Genomic DNA, 19,762 nt, shown 5'->3' on the forward strand with positions numbered 1-19,762 from the left:
CATTTTGGTAGGTCAAATATGATGACGGAATATAGTATTAATGGTAAGATTCTTGGCAGCGTGGAGGATCATAGGGATCTTGTGGTCCAAGTCCAAAGGACACTCAAAGCTGCTGCGTAGGTTGACTCTGTGGTTAAGGGGGCATACGGTGCATTGGCCTTCATCAACCGTGGGATTGTGTTTAAGAGCTGAGAGGTAATGTTGCAGCTATATAGGGCCCTGTTCAGACCCCACTTGGAGTACTGTGCTCAGTTCTGGTCGCCTCACTATAGGAAGGAGGTGGAAACTACAGAAAGGGTGCAGAGGAGATTTATAAGGATGTTGCCTGGATTGGGGAGCATGTGTTACGAGAATAGGCCGAGTGAACTTGGCCTTTTCTCCTTGGAACAACGGAGGATGAGAGGTGACCCAATAGAGGTGTATATGATGAGGCATTGATCATGTGGATAGTCAGAGGCTTTTTCCCAGTGCTAAAATGGGTAACACGACAGGGCACAGAGGAGATGTCAGGGATAAGTTTTTTTTTTAAAGCAGAGGGGTGAGTGCGTGGAATGGGCTGCCAGCGATTGTAGTGGAGGCGGATATGATAGGGTCTTTTAAGAGACTCCTGGATAGGTACATGAAGCTTCAAAAAAAAAAAAAAAAAAAAAAAAAAATAGAAGCCTATGGGTAACCCTAGGTAGTTTCTAAAGTAAGTACATGTTCAGCACAGCATTGTGGGCCGAAGTGCCTGTATTGTGCTGTAGTTTTTCTATGTTTCTATTCAAGCCGGACTTGATCAAGTAATTAATAAAGCAACACACAAAATGCTGGTGGAACTCCGGTCAGGCAGTAGCTATGGAAATGAACAAACAGTCGAAGTTTCGGGCTGAGACCCTTCTTCAGGACAAAGGAAGGGGGAAGACATCAGAGGGGGGAAAATGGTGGGAGGGGAAGAGTGCTGGCTGGAAGGTGATAGGTGAAGCCAGGTGGTGGGAAAGGTCAAGGGCTGGAGAAGAAGGAATCTAATAGGAGAGGAGAATGTATCATAGGTGAAAGGTCAGAGTGGGGGAAGTGTCCAATTGTAGGCATGTTCTTTCAAAAATTCAAGTGACAATCCAACATTTCCTTGTATGCAAAAATCAAATAAGCATTCACTTCAGTGGTGAACTGTAGATAGTCTTGACTACTGTACATGTAATTGTAACATAAAATTCAGGAAATCAAACTCTAATAGACAGTCACCAGCCCACTACATTAGCCAAAATGAACAACCTTCCCCCCCCCAAAAAAAGGGAAACATTTGGATGGCAGAAGAACAAAAAAATACTAATTTCAACTGATACTACACTCCATTACTCTGAGCAATCTGCAACCTTGAGAGTCCTTTTCACAATGTTAACTGAAGAACACTTAAATGCACACCTGGCAACACTTAATGTCGAGTATATTAACTTGCCAAGAGGGAAAAAAAATTCAGTGAGCAAGCTGCAGGGCATAAGAATACCATTAAGTATTAATGTTCAGCTCAGAAGCACTCTATTGCAGGGTACTGACACAGACCAAAATAAAAATCTGTTCATCGACAGAGCTGCACTTAATTGTAGTGGAAAATTCAATACATAATTTCATGTTGTTGAAAACAAAAGTATTTCACTCACTGATGTGAGCAGATGTTCATGTAACTCTGCCTAATTTAAGGAAAAAAATTAATTCAGAGGGCACTTAAGTTGAAAACCACTCACACACACATTGCTGGAGGAACTCAGCAGGCCAGGCAGCATCTATCGAAAAGAGTAAACAGACAACATTTCAAGCAAAGACCCTTCTTCAGGACTGAAACGTCGTTTGTTTACTCTTTTCCATATAAGCTGCCTGACCTGCTGAGTTCCTCCAGCATTGTGTGTGTGGCTTTGGGGATTTCCAGTACCTGCATACTTTGTGCTTGTGAGCACTTTAGTTGTGGTTCCCAGAAGCATGAAGGCCCTTCAGAAATTGTATTTTTCACACACACTGTATTTGTTGCCCAATTATATTAACTCCCCAATAGAAGTATCACCCCTTAAGCCAGAAAGGCTCTTGACAAGATAATACACTTCAAGACTACTTTTCTGATCAATCGTCAGAACCCACAAACCCAATTTGTCCAAAAACCTATCAATATTAAACTTAGCCAAGAAGTAACCTTTTGAGATTGAAAATTCTAAAGACTTACAATACACAATTTAAATAACAACACAAGATTTCAAACAATCAATTATCTACCAGTTTGTACTCCACCTCCCCCCACCTCATTCTGGCTTCTCCCCCAATGCTCCCTCCAAAGAGCGCACACATCTTTTGCTACTAGCACACAAAGGAATTTAAACTGCACATAACATTGTCACCCTATCTTGTTGTGAAATATACTTAACATGCCAATCATACTCAATCACATTTGTTTTTCTGGTTTCTGATGCAGACCGTGTTGACTACGTAGAGCTTGTGATTTTAAAAACTGGCTTATTTATACTGTATTTATTGAAGAAATTATTGATTCACTATGTTGAATAAAAGAAGCAAAGGGCATAAAGCGCAAAAGAACTACTAGTTCGTTTGAAGTGCAATGGCTTATTATCCTTAGGATAGCTTTAGGTTTACTTCCATTTAATTTAGTGCACTCATGTTGTCACTAGGCAAAAAACTGCATGACACAAGATTTTTGCACACACTGGTCATTACAAACAGAGAACATCTGCTCTCTCCCCATTCGCCCCCATCTCCAGACCTAATGATGGGTGTCAGCCTGAAACATTGACTGTTTATTCCTATCCATAGATGCTGCATGACCTACAAAGTTCCTCCATCACTGTGTGTGTTCTATTATTTCAAACAGCACACCAGGTTTTGGTTATCAGTCCCAGTAATATTGAGTGTTTTTGAATATTCAATGATTTGCCCTGCCAACCTGAGATCTAGGCTATGGGCCTACTCCAGCTCCAGATCTATGGACTCAATTTGGTTTGGAATGCTGTTGCTTGCTTTTATTGTTTGCATTTTGCCCCACTTTTTCTCTGTGCATTAGGTGTTGGGCTTTTTTTTTTGATAATTGGGTTACGTTGGGTTTCTTGCTTTGTGGCTGCCTGTAAGCAGATGAATCTCAAGGTTGTATAATATATACATTCTTTGATCGTAAATGTACCTTGAATCCTTTGAAGGCAAGGCAAAAATGGACATGTAGAGGGAGAGGCTTCTGGGAGCAAAAAGGCAGCAAAGAGACACAGGACTAAGATTCACATAAAAGTTGCTGGTGAACGCAGCAGGCCAGGAAGCATCTCTAGGAAGAGGTGCAGTCGACGTTTCAGGCCGAGACCCTTCGAAGGGTCTTGGCCTGAAACGTCGACTACACCTCTTCCTAGAGATGCTGCCTGGCCTGCTGCGTCCACCAGCAACTTTTATGTGTGTTGCTTGAATTTCCAGCATCTGCAGAATTCCTGTTGTTCAGGACTAAGATTCACCCACTTGTGTTGTCAGAAGACCCATTGAAGGAATACATTCCTGCTCCTTGAACCTTCTTTTTAAGGCTTTCAAATCTAATTAGCATTGCTCTGAGCTTTGTAAAAGTCACCCAAAATAGGGTTTGGATCTATGCATAGCAAATTAACAGAGCATACTCCCCACTGGCCTCAGTTGAGCTCAAACTTCACAGCAAAATCAGCTTGATTGCCACATCAGTTAGCACCTTAAATACTCCAAGTAGGGGTGCAGTCCAGGTCTTGCTGTAGGTGGGCACAGACTGGCACGAATCAAGCCACTTAAGAATATGATCAGGCATTCAAGTATTACTAAACTTAATTGATGCAAAATTTAGTCGATGAAGCAATCCTAGGAAGTCTACTAGCTCACAGAAAATTCATACCAAAAAAAAGTGATATGCATAACATGCTACAGCACAATTTCATGGGTCCAGAGTTAAAGTTAATGACTCAAAGTTCTTGTACAGTGCTGAGACATGAAAGACAGATCAGCAATTTACCCATTTTCAGCGCTTCCTGCAGAAGAATTTAAGATATCTGCTATCACCATTTAGACACAACTTCACAACAGAACGTAGTATAGCTGGGAAAATCCAGTAGCTACTGTGACATACTGATAACCTTCAACAGCTTGGGCAACCCAATTATATTCTGAATCCAGCCTTTATGATAACCAAGAGCAGAAACAGCTAAGAAACTTACTGCAGGCACCAGAAGTTTCTTAACCTCTTCTACGGCTCTTCGCAACTTTAGTTCTGCTCTGTCTTGAGTATCTTCAACAGTTATTAATACATGGAGATCTTCATTCAGGTGCTCCCAGTTGGGTTTGCCTCTGTTCTGTTCTTCCTGAAGAGAAAAAAAAATATAGAACATGTGATGTTGGGTTCAAACAGTTTATGCTTCCTCCAGTTAAGAACCCTGCCCCACCTCCAAGCCCCTTCTGATGTACACAATAAGGGTTTGATATTTTATTCTGGATCCACCAGGCAGAAAGAAAACAAAGAAAGCAAATTACATGCAAAAAAAAATTAAGGAAATACAAACCATTCCAAAAGCACTTTAATCAGCACAGAATCACAGATAAAGCATAAAAAAAATGCAATCACCTTTGAATTGATTCCTAGCCGATTATCCAGAACAAACACCGCTATGCAATTTAACAAGGCAGCACTCCAGGGATTTTACCAAGTTATTCCAAATGCCTGGAACCTCTTCCATTTGATCAAGTTAAAACCATTAAATTGTAAGATTTCACTGATTCTCATGTTAAACGTACACCAGCAAAATTACCTGATTATAAGCATAATTCTCCACCAGCAGTTAAAGACTGCAGGAATGTTCAAAGTATCAGATTTTATGATTGCAGCAGCCAAACAGCACATTCTACACCAGCAAGATTAAGCTATTACCTAAACATTCAGGGCCCAAAAGACCATTCCACCATGAAAAGTGTATTTAAAACCATGTACAACATTAGAGGTACAATAGCATGAGATTTCATTCGTTGCTACACAGAAGGCAAAACGCAAACCACAACTTGGATGCTCTTCCTTCAGGAAATCAGCACAAGGTGGGCTTCATAGTTGAAACAATTACGAAGAAGGAACATCATCAGCTATATTCCGTCAGGAGTTTTGGGAGATTTGGTATGTCACCAAAGACATCGAACAAATTTTGATGTACCATGGACAGCATACTAACTGGTTACATCACTGTCTGATAAGAGAGACCATTGCACAGGATGTGAAGTTTCAGAGGGTTGTCCATTCAAGCCAGCTCCATCATGGGCACTAGCGTCCTCAGCATCAAGGACTTCATCACCCAGGACATGCTCTATTATTACTACCATCGGAGAGAAGGAACAGGAGTCTGAAGACATACACTCAACATTTTAGGAACAGCTTCTTCCCCTTTGTCATCAGATCTCTGAATGGACAATGAACCCATGAACATTACCGGGCCCTTTTTTCACTCTTTTTTGCACTAATTTAAAATTTGAAATATTTCTTACTGTAATTTAAGTTTTTAATAAAACAACATTTCGCTGGACTGACCACCAAAACAACAAATTACATAACCTACATCAGTGATTCTGAGCTACCTGATTAAGTTTTCCTACAACATTCTAAAATTCAGAATGCAGCATACAGGACATTGGCTACACAAGTGTAACACACACCTGTTACTTCTTGTAAAGAAACATTTCAGTTCTAAAGGGAAATCATTCAGGATAACACTAGTCAGTTGTTTTGAAGTACCTCAATTGAAAATTTTAAAGATATAGCAAGAAAAACTGTTGAATTGTGGGAATGAAAAGTTGAGCAAAGTGAAAGATTTCAGGCAATATCTAATTGAAAAATTAATTACATCTCATATTGGCTTTTCACTCTTCTTTGGAGCATCTAGGCAACAGCAAAACAGGATTACAGCTCAGCTCTCAACAGTCATCCCCTCTCTGCTAATCAACAAGCTTCAAAAACTTGACCCTCTGTACCTCCCTCTGCAAATGGATCCTCGATTTCCGTAATCAGTAATCGTGTCTGTGGGGCTAGACAGACACAATCTACAAATTCACTGACAACACCACTGTTGTTGGCAGAATCTCGATGGTGACAAGGAGGGATACAAGAGTGAGATTGATCACTGGGTTGAAGGGCATTGGAAAAACAATCTCACAGTCAATGCCTACAAGACCAAAGAATTGTGGACGCCAGGAAGAGGAAGTCAGAGAACATACACCAGCCCTCATTGAGGGGTCAGCAGTGTAAAGTGTGAGTAGCTTCAAGTTCCTCAGTGCCAGCTTCTTGGAGAACCCATCAAGGGCCCAATACACTGATGCAATCACAAAGAATGCAACACAGCAACTGTCTCTACTTCATTAGGAGTTGGAGGAGATTTGGTGCTTTAAAGACTTTATAGCAAATTTTTACATATATACCATGAAGCATAACTGACTGAGTCAAATGCTCACCAGCAGAATACTATCCACTGTATATCTGTAGAAATTTGCTGTAAATTCAGCCTTGTATAGAGCCTTCAATGCACAAGAGAGCTGTAGAGCTTCAGAGGTACAACCCTCCCCACCGCTGAGGACAAGATGGCATCCATCATTAGGCTGAGGCTGTCTAAAAGAAGGGTCAGAGCCGTCTCTATTTCCTGAGTAGACTGAGGTCCTTTAACATCTGCCGGACGATGCTGAGGATGTTCTACGAGTCTGTGGTGGCCAGTGCGATCATGTTTGCTGTTGTGTGCTGGGGCAGCAGGCTGAGGGTAGCAGACACCAAACTCATTCGTAAGTCCAGTGATGTTGTGGGGATGGAACTGGACTCTCTCACGGTGGTGTCTGAAAAGAGGATGCTGTCTAAGTTGCATGCTATCTTGGTCAATGTCTCCCATCCACTACATAATGTACTGGGTGGGCACAGGAGTACATTCAGCCAGAGACTCATTCCACCAAGATACAACACAGAGCGTCATAGGAAGTCATTCCTGTCTGTAGCCATCAAACTTTACAACTCCTCCCTTGGAGGGTCAGACACCCTGAGCCAATAGGCTGGTTCTGGACTTATTTCATAATTTACTGGCATAATTTACATATTAGTACTTAACTATTTATGGTTCTATTACTATTTATTATTTATGATGCAACTGTAATGAAAACCAATTTCCCCCGGGATGAATAAAGTATGACTATGACTATTAAGAAACCTCATCATTTTCTAACAAGACGACATCATGTCATCTTGTTAGTACCATCAGGAGGTACAGTAGCCTTCTTTCCTCCCACCAGATTTCTGAACAGTCCATGGACACTATCTCATTATTCAGGTTTAGTGTTGTTATTGTAATGTATAGTATTTGTCCTGCATTGTACTGCTGCCATAAAAAACATTTCATGCTATATTTCAATAATAAACCTGACTGATTCAATTTCCAGATGTCATTGACCAGATCCGAATCTAGATGTTTGCTGTACCAAACCTCAAAGCTTGAGTGAATGTCAATCACGTAATACTGAAAACAAAATCACCCACCATTGATTTAAGATTAGCCACACCATAGTTTAATGGATTGTACATTCAACTCTAGAAGCTCCACATCTCAAACTATTCCACATTGCAAATCAAATCTTCAATTCCTTACACAAACTAACAAGTTTCAAAATTATACCACTTGTGTACTCACTGACTAGCCCACCACTTCATTATTCTTGCTAACTCAATGACAAAAGCTAAACAAGTTCTAACACATTTAGCCAGAGTGGTGAATCTCTGCAGACTTGATGTGGTCCTTTTTAAGGTGCCTTTAACTTTAACAGAGGCTGAGCAACCATTACCCAGTCACTTAGCTTGGCTTTTTGCTTTAATATCTATTCCATCTCTTACAGAATGGTAACAAATCATGAATCACTGTTCGATTATTCAAAATTGGAAAATGTCACAGCAGGTGTGCGTGTGTGTAAGCTGAAAATGTTTAAAATCAGTGTTGGCTGCAATAAAGCCCTTTACACCAAATGGAAGCTTCAATCAAAAAATACAATGACAAACTTAACGTACTTTTGGCACCTGTTACAGTCGTCCTTGTGAGAAATTTTATACATTTGCGTCATCTGCATTATAACAAGTACCAATGACTGCTGGACTGGCCACTGTCATTTTCAATGCACCCAGTTTCCTGAATGACCTACTATTAAAAAAAAAGTGCACATTTGGAAAGGGTGCAAAAGCATTTTGATTGTTCTGCATGCAGAAAACAAATTTAAATTTCAAGAAGAGTTACAATAAATGAATCGTTTCCAATGTTAGAGGGCAGTTCAATGCCACTGTAACATATCACAGGGAAAAAATTTATGTATTTTAAAAAAGGGGGCAATATGCAGCTCAAAAGGTAATTAAAATCAGTACCAGAGAAAATCAGTGATACAGAGACTGAATCTAACTGGAATTCTTTAAAATTAACCACAATTCAATAGGCCAAATGGTTCTTTTTGTGCCATATTATTCAATTCAATGAAGTGTGTGAACATTGTTTGGTATTTACTTAGGTTTAATGAAGGCACCAGGTTAAGGTGACTTGAGCATTTAAAGTTTACACTCAGGTTTATTCTGCTAAGTGAATGATTTTCTTTCAAAGCGAACACCTAGCAAACACGAATCAACACAAGATTTTAACCAAGTAAGTAACGTCAAAAATACACCACTACGGTTAGACTCTTTAAAATTAAGTTTCACCAAAATCCACATCATTAAACTGCTTTTAGAGTTTCCCTAAACCGGAAGGAATACACAGCGTGAAGGGACATGGACAGCAAAGTGTTTTTTGAACCTCAAAAGGGATTCTCGTTTCATATTCATAATTCCTGCTCCAAGACAAGAGCCTGGAGACAAGTTAAAACATTGCCACATACACACACGCTGGAAGATCTCAGAAGGTCAGGCAGCATCCGTGGAAATGAACAAACCAGTGTTAACTTCATTTCCTAATCTCTTAAATCTCATCCATTTTAGACACTAATTTTTATTTTGGCAATTTGTTTTAAATCATTACACAAGTCTGAAAGCTCTGATGGTCATGGAGTGTCGGAACTGGTCTTTTGCGTCCATACCAGTGATCAGGAACCCATCCTTACTATGATCATACCAAATCCCATTATTTCCATCAGGTCCCCCAGTTTCTGCCATTCACTTACACACTAGGGGTAATTTATAGCAGAGAGTTAACGTATCAACCCACACACCTTTGGCATGTGAAGGGAAAACACCATCTAGAGAAAATATGCTGTCACAGAGAGAACAGACTCCACACCAGAGGTCAGGTTTGAATCTGAGACAATGGATCTGTGCAGTGATTGAAACATTACGAGCCCAATTATTAAATGCCATTTGATCTACTGCTTCATTAGGAATTTTAGATGTAGTATATCAAAGATTCTCACAAATTTCTGCAGATATACCATGGAGAGCATTCTAACTAGCTGCATTACCACTGGGTATGGAGGGGCCATAACACAGGTTCAAAAAAGCTGCAGAATGCTGGGGGGAAACTCAGCCAGCTCCATCATGAACACTAGCCTCCCCAGCATAGAGGATGCCTTCAAAAGGCCATCAGATTTCTGAATGGATAATGAATATTACTTCACTGTTTTTTTTGCTCTTTTTGCACTACTTAATTTATGTTTTTATATTGACTTATTGTAATTTAGCTTTTTTAAAATTATATATTGCAATGTATTGCTCTCGCAAAACAACAAATTTCACAACATATGCCTGAGTTATAAAACAGTACAGAACAGAAACAGGTCACTTCGCCCATCTAGTCCGTGCCAAACCATTTAAACTGCCTATTCCCATCAACTTGCACTGCGACCATAGCCCTCCATACCCCTCCCAACCATGTACTGTTCAAACTTTTCTTAAAATGTTAAAATCGAGCTCGCAAGCATGATTTATGCTGGCAGCTCATTCCACACTCACAACCCTCTGAGTGAAGCTTCCCCTCATGTTCCCCTTCAACTTTTGCCCTTAACCCATGACCTCTAGTTGTAGTCCCACCCAACCCCAGTGGAAAAAGCCTGCTTCCATTTATCCTATCAAAATTGTATTAAACCTGATTCTGAAAACCAGATGTGGTTCCTTATGGCCTCCAAAATTCAAGTTAAGATTTCAGGCAAAACTAATTTAACCCATTAGGGAAACACCACCCCAGATATTAAATACCATTTGATCAGCTCTGTTTTGATCAATTGCCCTTAGCTACACCATTCTTCACCAGTGATCTACACAACTTCTGTGTTCCTACAACAAAAATCAACCCATGTGAAAGAAACTATACACCCAAGGTCAAGTCTAGGTTTTATAAAAATAAATATATGGTGGAGCTATTGGTTATCACTGCCCTAAATGATTCATCATCAGCTAATTTAAAATTACTATTAATATGCACCTAGCACTTACTCCATGAGCTAACAATAAAACACCACTTGAAATGTTACACAAACAAAATCAATTTGGAACCAATGAGACTAAATCATTTTATTTATTGATAGGTCCTTCCGGCACTTCGAGACACATTGCCCAGTAACTCCTGATTTAACCCTAGCCTAATCACGGGACAACTTACAATGACCAATTAACTTACCATCACTCCCTTCTATCTGCATATCTGTACATCAGTTAAGCCATCCAGCATGAAAATGAACAAAAGCAATCTGGAATCGCTGAGATTTGGTATGTCACCTAGAACACTCAAACTTTTACAGATGTCCCGTAGAGAGCATTCTAACTGGCTGCATCACAGTCTAATATGGTATTTTGGGGGGGAGGGAAGCTCGTAAGCTGCAGAGAGTTGTAAATTAGTCAGTTCCATCATAGGCACTAGCCGCCATAGTATCCCGGAGATCTTCAAGGAGCAGTGCCTCAAAACGGCAGTAAGAACCCCCATCATCCTGGATATATCCTCTTCTTTTTGCTACCATCAGAAAGGAGGTACAGAAGCCTCCATCATTCCCTTCAATCTAGTTCATCACCATGCTCTATTGTTCGCTATTGGTTTATTACTGTCACGGGTGATAAAATACAAAAAACTTGTCCTGCATACTGTTCATACATGTATGAATGGGGAAGGAAAACAAGGCAACCAGACCCCTCAACATTTCATCTTCAATCTAGCTTTCCACAGATGAACTCAATGTGGCAAGGTGCAAAACAAGGCACAGAAGATCAGCCAACAATTATACACATCAAGGCATTAGTTACTGGTCCGAATATTAAAACAGATGAGGTGCCCAAAGACATCTAATGAGCTATGCTGTTTTACCCCTCTGTGAAGCTCTACATGCTGCAGGACTAGTGGTGGCAAACAATTGTTGGTTATGTCATAATCGAGGAATTTTCCAAAAATCCCACACCCCACCAATTTTCTTGAGTGCTACTTGCAGAATCTGAAAGACGAGTCATGGAATGAGAAAGCAAAATTAATGTATTTGGAAGAGACTTTGGCATATCAAAAACATAAACCAGGCTGCTAACTAAACCTACAATGAGACCTGCTACAAATTGTTCTGTACTTGGGTTAAACATGGTGTCAAAACAATGCAAGGTTTATTTTTTCCTGCATACTTGTACAGCAGCTAAGTTATCCAAGCATGAAAATGGGGGAAAGCAATCTGGAATCGCTGAGATTTGGTACATCTCTGAAAACACACTCACAATTCTGCAGATGTACTGTGGAGAGCATTCTAATTGGCTGCATTACTGTATGGCATGGGGGTGGGGAGGGGGGCTCGTAAACCGGAATGATTTGTAAAATTGGTCAGTTCCATCATGGGCACTGGCCTCCATGATATCCTCGACATCAAGGAGCCGTGCCTCAAAAAGACAGTGTCCATAATTAAGGACCCTTCATCATCCAGGAGGGTCCTCTTTTCATTGTTGCCATAAGAAAGTACAGAAGCCTGAAGACACACACACTGTATATCTACACGTCATTTAGGATCCCCAACCACCCCTCTTAGGAAGTAGGTCCCGCAACAGCAAAAATCTGCCAGCTAGTCAGCAGTTTTTGGATCCACAGTGGAAAAAAAAACTTGAAAATTACCTATTTAATGAAATAGCATTCTTTTTATACAAATGTATTCCCCTATTGATTGTATGCTGCCAAGGCCAGCATTTATGACTAATTTGCTATTGTTCTAAAATTAACTTATTTTATGGCCCATTTCAAGCTGCTGTGTTAAAGATATGAACATACATCAGTATCAGATTCATCTTGGATTAGTAAAGTAATCTGAGGTGGAAGAAATCCTCAGTGGAAATATGGCTATAAATTAATTTGGACTTTTAAAAGCCACTGATGCTAAACCTGCTGGATAGTATGTTTGTCTAATAGTTCTTAAACTTAGAAAGCATAGCCCTGCTTCAAGAATAGTAAGAGTGAATCAAGTCACCCCTTATAATTGCTAAAAGAACATTCTGCAGGTAAACTTCTTTCAAAACTTGTTATACTTGGGTTTCCGGTTACTCAAGAAAATCACAAATTGGATGCATGCATTTCAACCACACCCTTCCCCAAAATACTTGATATACAGATTTGCAAAATGCAAATTTGTGTCTGTCTGTGGAACTGAATTTTAGTCTTTGTCTCCCTGAGACATAGAAGGGAAAACTTGCTGAAAATGAAAGTGGTAGACACAGCTCAGTCCATCACAGGCAAAGTCCTCCTCACCATTGAGTACATCTACAAGCAGCACTGTCACAAGAAAGTAGCATCCATCATCAAGACATCTCCCCCACCCCACCCCCTGCCCCACCATCTTGGCCATGCTCTCTTCTTGCAGCTACCATCAGCAAGGAGGTACAGGAGCCTTAGGTCCCACACCACCAAGTTCAGGAACAGTTTTCACACTATAATCATAAGGCTCCTGATTTTGTGTGGGTAATTTTCATTCACCTCAACTTTTTAAATGATCCCTTAAGCGATGGAGTCACTTTCAAGGACTCTTTACAACTCATCTTCTAAGTATTATGTAATTACTTGTATATATTTTGTATTTGCAGAGTTTGTTTTTTTTGCACATCGGTTGTCTGTCAGTCTTTGTGTACTTTTTCATTGATTCTATTTTATTTCTTTGTTAATTCCTGAAAAGAAATGAATCTCAAGCATTGTACTTTGATCTTTTGAGTTTCTTTGAGCTGGTCTATATTCCCTCCTACAGTAAGGCTAACCAATCCTTCACCATGATCCTGAGATCACAATGGCCTATTGTGATTTTACCAGCAAAGTTCAAAGTAAATTTTATTATCAGAGCACATATAGGTCACCCCACACAATCGAGATTCTTTTTTCTGCAGGCATACTTAGGGAATCTAGAAAAGTAACTATAACAGGATCAATGAAAGATCAAATAGAGCATAGAAGAAAACCTGTGCAAACCCAAGTACAAATAAACAGCAATAACGAGAGCATGTAATAACAAGAAAGAGTCCTTAAAGCGAGATCATTCAGTGTGGGAATATCTCAATAGATGAGTGCAGTTATCCTCTTGCTCTAGAGCCTGATGATTGTGGGTTAGCAACTATCTTGAACCTTGTGGTGCAAGTCCCGAGGCTCTTGTACCTTCTACCTGATGGCAGTAGCCAGAAAAGAGCATGGCCTGGGTGGTGAGAATCTTTAATGATGGATATTGCTTTCCTACAACAGTGTTTCACATAGACGTGCTCAATGGTTGGGAGGGTTTTATCCATGATGTACTGGGCCGAATCCGCTATCTTTTAAAGGATTTTCCATTCAAAGACAGTGGCGCTCCCATATCAGGCCATGATGCAGCCAGTCAATACACTTTCTACTACACATCTATACAAGTCTGTCAAAGCTTTTCATGTCATACTAAATCTCCTTAGATTTGTAAGAAAGTAGAGGCATTGTTGTGCTTTCTTTGCAATTACATTTATATGATGGGTCCAAGGCAGATCTTCTGAGAGACAACATCTTTGACCAGCAGAAACTTGTTGCCATCTATATAACTTTAACTACCCAGACGGGGTCTTAATCTTACCTTCTTTTTGTCCCGCATTGAACTTTTCCCTCTCACCATGATCTTGCAACCAGTCTCTGCTTCCAGTTGTTTTGCAGTGAGGCCTCTTGGGCCAAGGATTCGACCAACAAAGTTAAACTGAAAAGAAAAAATGATAATTTCAGATACAAAAATGTTAACTACCACTGTATTGTACACTTCATAGAAATATAGTATTTTTCTCTGTATATGCCAAAAGAACTTATCACTGATTTATGTATTTGACACTCAATTCACTAAATGTTCTAGACAGATTCAAAGAATTCATACTTATAAAATACTTCGCACTTTTTCAATAAATGATAGGAAAATAAATTGGAGTTACCTCACACAGAGGTTCAATTTTTCAAAGCACTATTTGGTTCCAAGAAAAATCACGGCTCATGGTGGAAAATTTCTTTTTAAATTCTCTTAATTTACGAAGTTAAGTATAGGTTTCCATGGTTAATTTTGATTATTGGTAAACAAAGCTAGTGATAGCCAGAGTCAGGTGAAGACACAGAATACAAAGAATATAAACACAAGAAAGCCTGCAGATGCCAGAAATCTATAGCAACATACACAAAGTGTTGGAGGAACTCAGCAGGTCAGGCAGCAGCTATGAAAATGAATATACAGTCGGCATTTTAGGCCCAGACTCTTCTTCAGGATTGGAAAGGAAGGGGGAAGATATTAGAATAAAAAGGTGGAGGGAAGGGGAAGGAGGCTAGCTGGAAGGTGTTAGGAGGAGCCAGGTGGGTAGGAAAGGTCAAAAGTTGGAGAAGAAGAAATCTGACAGGAGAGGAGAGTGGACCATGGGAGAAAGGGAAGGAGGAAGGGACCCAGGGGAAGTAATATGCAGATAGGAAGTAAAAAGTCACAATGGGGAATAAAGGGGATGTGGGAGGGTGGATGAAGAAATTTGTTTACTGGAAGGAGAAATAGGTATTCATGCCATCAGGTTGGAGGGTACCCGAATGGAATACAAGGTGAGGGTGACCTCATCTTGGCACAAGAGAAGGCTGTGGACCAATGTGTTGGAAAAGGAATGGCAATTAAAATTTTGGCCACCGCTAAGTCCCACTTGTGGTGGATGGAGCAAAGGAGCACAACGAAGCAGTCCCCCAATATACCTCCAATTAGAGCCAGAAGGACAACAATGGAAAACCAAAAGATTTTATTGGAATTGATATGAAATTTGTAACTAGATAAGCACAAAATAAGTTAAATGGACGATCTAACAGTCCTGTCCTGATGAAGGGTTGCAGCCTGAAACGTCGACTGTACTCTTTTCCATAGATGCTGCCTGGCATGCTGAATTCCTCCAGCATTTTGTGTGTTGCTTGGATTTCCAGCATCTGCAGTTTTTCTCGTGTTTGTGAATCTAGTAGTCATTTCAAGTCACTTACCAAAAAAAGGTTGGCAAGTTGGTCAGTGCAGCAGAGGATTAATAAAGGGTAGGATGAGGCAGCGCAGCAAGCATCTTGTGTCAGGGAAAATCCAGTAATAGAGTAAATTTGAATGGAGCTAAGGAAGAATGAAGGGCAGAAAACACTGGTGGGAGCTGAGTGCAAACTTCCAAATAGCAGAGCAGGGTAGAAGCTCAGGAAGAGGTTACTGTGGGTGATTATACAGAAAGGTCCATGCAAATCAAATACTGATAATGTAATGAGTAAATTCTAAGCAGACGTAAGAAATAGTCAGTATTTTGAGGAATCAAAAACCCATCGTTGAATTGTTCCCACAACCTATGGACTCACTTAAGGACCCTTCATCTCAGGTTCAAAGTTCAATGTAAACTTATTAAAGTATATACAAGTCACCATATATAACCCTGAGATTCATTTTCATAATAGAATAACAATCACAATAGAATCAATGAAAGACTGCATCATGTTCTCAGTATTTACTGCTTACTTATTTATTTTCTTCAGAAGGACTACAATCCTGTCGAGGTTTGGAGGCCTGCATGATTTAGTGACCTGGAGATCCACGTTAGGTGGAGTTAAGGCTTTATGCTTTGGCTCTTGGTAGGGTCACCCATGCCAAACACATCAAAGGATAGAGGACAGACTAAGAGTGGGCCACTGGTTCTCCAAGTTCGGGGCTTCACCTCAGGGTTAACAACCCTGACTGAACAAAACTGATAGAGACACAGCAATGAAGAATCCTTCTACATCTGAGCATGACGGTATTCCTGAGTCTACACCTGGGACTTGCATGACTGACAGTAATGAAAACAGAGGGAGCTACTGATATGATGAAGGAAGCCCTGACATCGCCAGAGATGGTGGACCTTCATTGCTGCCCTAAACACCAGCAGTGGAACAGGCACCAAGTCTCTGATAATTTTTCTTTTTGTATTTGCAGTTTGTTATCTTTGCACATTGGGTGCCAGTCCTGTTAGGTGAGGTCTTTCATTGACTCTATTTACTTGTATTTACTGCAAATGCCCAAAAGAAAATGGATCTCTGAGCTGTATATGGTGACGTATGTACTTCAATAAAGTTATTTCAAACTTTCAACAATACTCACTGTAGAACTGATATATTAACTACTAGATTAAGGGATTATAAATTTAAATGAAGGAAAATCAAATATGAGGCCTGAATTGGCTATAAAAGATCAGAAAACTACATTAAATTATATGATCAAAAGCTGTTGTTGGGCAGAAACAACTATAGTCTACAAATCAGTGAATTTGAATTAATCAATTGGAAGCAGACAGGCCAATTGCCTTTGCCATGATGGAGCAGATGAAGGCTGCTATTTTATGAAGAGACACTGTTCTCCATTTTGTGAGCTCAAGTTGATCAGTGTTTTAAAGTAGACATAATAATGTTCTAGGTAATCTGTTAAACTAAGGATATTTCCAAATAAGAAGTTATTTGTGAGTTATCTTTGGTTGGATATAGCATGAAGGTTTGTGAATGGTGTGGTCTGTATCTGTTCTGTATGATTCACGTTAGTTGCTGACTAAACCATAAATTACCACTGTTACTTGCTGAGGGGAGGGCAATAAATGGATGCTGGCCTACAGCAGAGCCAATAAAAAGGTGTTAAAGGTCAGGCACAACCTACAGCCAATGACACTGAATGTAACATTTGAGTTGGTAAGCAATGAATATAAAAGCAGACGCTTCAGCGATGACTCAGTAGAAAGTTCACCATCTTAGATGTGAAGTGTTCCATGGACACATGATGATTCAAAAAGGGACTATGAAGAACATGTGACAACAGCAGAAACTCCCTTTTAACTGGTAAAAGCTTTTCTATCCTTTGACTGTTCATGGAAGGTCAGGAAAACCTAGGTCTGCACAGAGGTATTGGGTTGTTGAAGTTTGCATGTTCTTCCGTTGAAACAATAAAGGTACTTTCTGGTAACTAGATTCTTTCTGTGCCTCCCTGATCATTATTACAATGGTTGATTCTTGTAACACTGTACACCTTCCACCACTTATACAGGATTTCTGTATTCTCCTAATGCACCGACGTCAAATATCCCAACACTGTCCCAAACAATTACTCGCCGATTTGAGCAGTCAAGGGTCACAAGCCTTGTATTCTGACACAAGAAATTTGTTAACCCGGATGGTAGTAAATTTTTGGAGTTCTCTATCCCCCAGGGTACTGCAGAAGCTTAATTCTCAAATATATGCGAGACAGATTAAGACTCTTAGATGGCAAATAGCATAGTGTTCAGCATAACACATTACAGTACAGGCAACCCAGGTTCAACTCCTGCTGCTGCCTGTAAGTAGTATGTACATTCTCCCCATGACCGTGCAAGTTTCCTCCAGTTTCCTCCCACAGTCCAAAGCCATACCAGTTTGCAGGTTAACTGGTCATTGTAAACTGTCCTGCGATGAGTCTAGGATTAAATCGACGGATTGCTGGGTGGCATAGCTTGAAGGGCCAGATGGGCCTATTCCACACTGTATCTCAATAAATAATGTCAGAGAATACATGAGGCAGCAAAATGCCTAAGCCCATTTCAGTTTATGGTAAGTGATTGGAATTTTTGAAGTCCACAGGAAAGACAATAGAGGTCAGGTAAACAAAGGTGTGTGACAGGGAAGAGGATGAAGCATGTGCCCAGAAAGAGATCAAGCAGCCACAATCCCCTTCAAACTCAAACAAGTCATGCATGGTTTCTGCTCCTAGGAGAATGGATGGTGGAATGATGAGAAAAAGATTAAATGAGAGATTTGATTCTCCAGTGGTACACAACTCTCCAACAGAAGCTATTATTCCTAATTATGCTATTAACGCTAATGCAGCAAGTGATGTTAACATGTGGAATAACTGTGTTAATGACCGATGTTTTGGGGCTTTTTTGCAGCCTTTAACTAGCTAAAACATTCCACTGAACAAGGAATTTGCAGATAGGAATTTTCAAGTATTCCTAATGTTTTAATTTTTCAGATTTTGAGGTTGGTCTCTTGGCAGGTGGAGATAGTAATCTCTTCTAATTTTCATTTTCTCCCTCAGCTTGAATTTATGCTCATTAAGGACAATTTCATAAAGGTACCCTACCTTCCACAAAACAAAGATTCTTACTTTTGCTGAGAGACAAAATGTCCCGATTTTCCCCAAGCCTCTTTACAAAATGTGTCTGTTGCCGGTGGTGTAGCAGCAACTGCACCAGATTTTGGTGCGAGTGGTCCCAGGTTCGAATCCAGCCGACTCCTTGTATGCCTTCCAGCAGTGCTGGGTCGAGTGTCGAGCTAGCAACTCCGCCTCATAAAACAGACAAACACGAAAGAAATGGCAAGGTTGCCACCAGATGTGCCAAACGAAGTGCAGGGAGGAACTACCCTTTACTTGGCAAAGTGTTGATCATAATCATGCATTGGTCTGTTTTAATGGTCTTGGGGGCAGGGGAGTGTTTGGATTTACCACCAGACTGCAAAATAGCATTTATTAAAACAACATACACAAACTGCCGAAGAAACTCAGAAGGCCAGGCAGCATTGACGGAAAAGAGTATAACTTATGTTTCAGGCCAAGACCCTTCATCAGGACTGGAGAAAAAAAAAAGATGAGGAATTAGAGTTAGAAGGTGTGGCGAGGCGGAGGACTTCTAACTCAGACTCTGCCCCTCCACCCACATTCTAACTCTGACTTTTTTTAAAAATTCAGTCTTGATGAAGGGTCTTGGGCCAAAAAGTTGACTATACTTTTTTTCCATACATGCTGGACGGCATGCTGAGCTGAGCTGAGTTACTCCAGCATTTTATGTGTATTGATTGGATTTTGAGCATCTGCAGATTTTCTCTTGGTTAGCATCTTATTAACTACCATATGGGAAGAAAAATTAAGAGCTTGCACTGTTTCAGAACGGAAGCAAAGTTTAGAACATAAGTAATGGCATCTCTTCCTGCACCCCACCCACAATCTGATGTTCAATTAGCATCACAAATTCCTATTTATGATAATCAAGTGGTTGCTAGATGCCTCAAATACTTCAAAGTTGGTCTAACAGAGAAGGGATACGATCAGTCATCACATCATTCAGGCAGATTTTTTTTTGTCAGCCAAAAAAATCTGCAACCTAATTTGTACATTAGATTCTAGAGGCCAGCTAACACTTTACGTCCAAATACTACACCCATGCTTTAAAATACTGGCTTTGTTCCCAGGCTTAACCCTATCCAACTGTAATGACCTTATTCTGGAGCAACTGGGACTTGAGATTCTCATGCTCAAACAAGCAGAT

General features: G+C 40.2%; 1 protein-coding gene across 4 annotated transcripts in view; it reads right to left on the bottom strand.

Moving 5' to 3' along the window:
• qkia (QKI, KH domain containing, RNA binding a) overlaps positions 1-19,762 on the bottom strand; it is a 134,509-nt gene that overhangs the window by 53,877 nt on the left and 60,870 nt on the right. For all 4 annotated transcript variants that reach the window (XR_011883571.1, XM_072246823.1, XM_072246822.1 and 1 more), the window contains exons 3-4: positions 14,047-14,163; positions 4,197-4,340 (exon numbers count right to left, since the gene is read on the bottom strand). Coding sequence is in view for 3 of the 4 variants with exons in the window: in XM_072246823.1 (XP_072102924.1) it covers positions 4,197-4,340; positions 14,047-14,163 (261 nt within the window). In the remaining variant the exon portion in view is untranslated. The remainder of the gene's footprint in view (positions 1-4,196; positions 4,341-14,046; positions 14,164-19,762) is intronic.

The sequence above is a fragment of the Mobula birostris genome, chromosome 29 (assembly GCF_030028105.1).
Source record: "Mobula birostris isolate sMobBir1 chromosome 29, sMobBir1.hap1, whole genome shotgun sequence".
In the NCBI taxonomy this organism is placed as follows: Eukaryota; Metazoa; Chordata; class Chondrichthyes; order Myliobatiformes; family Myliobatidae; genus Mobula; species Mobula birostris.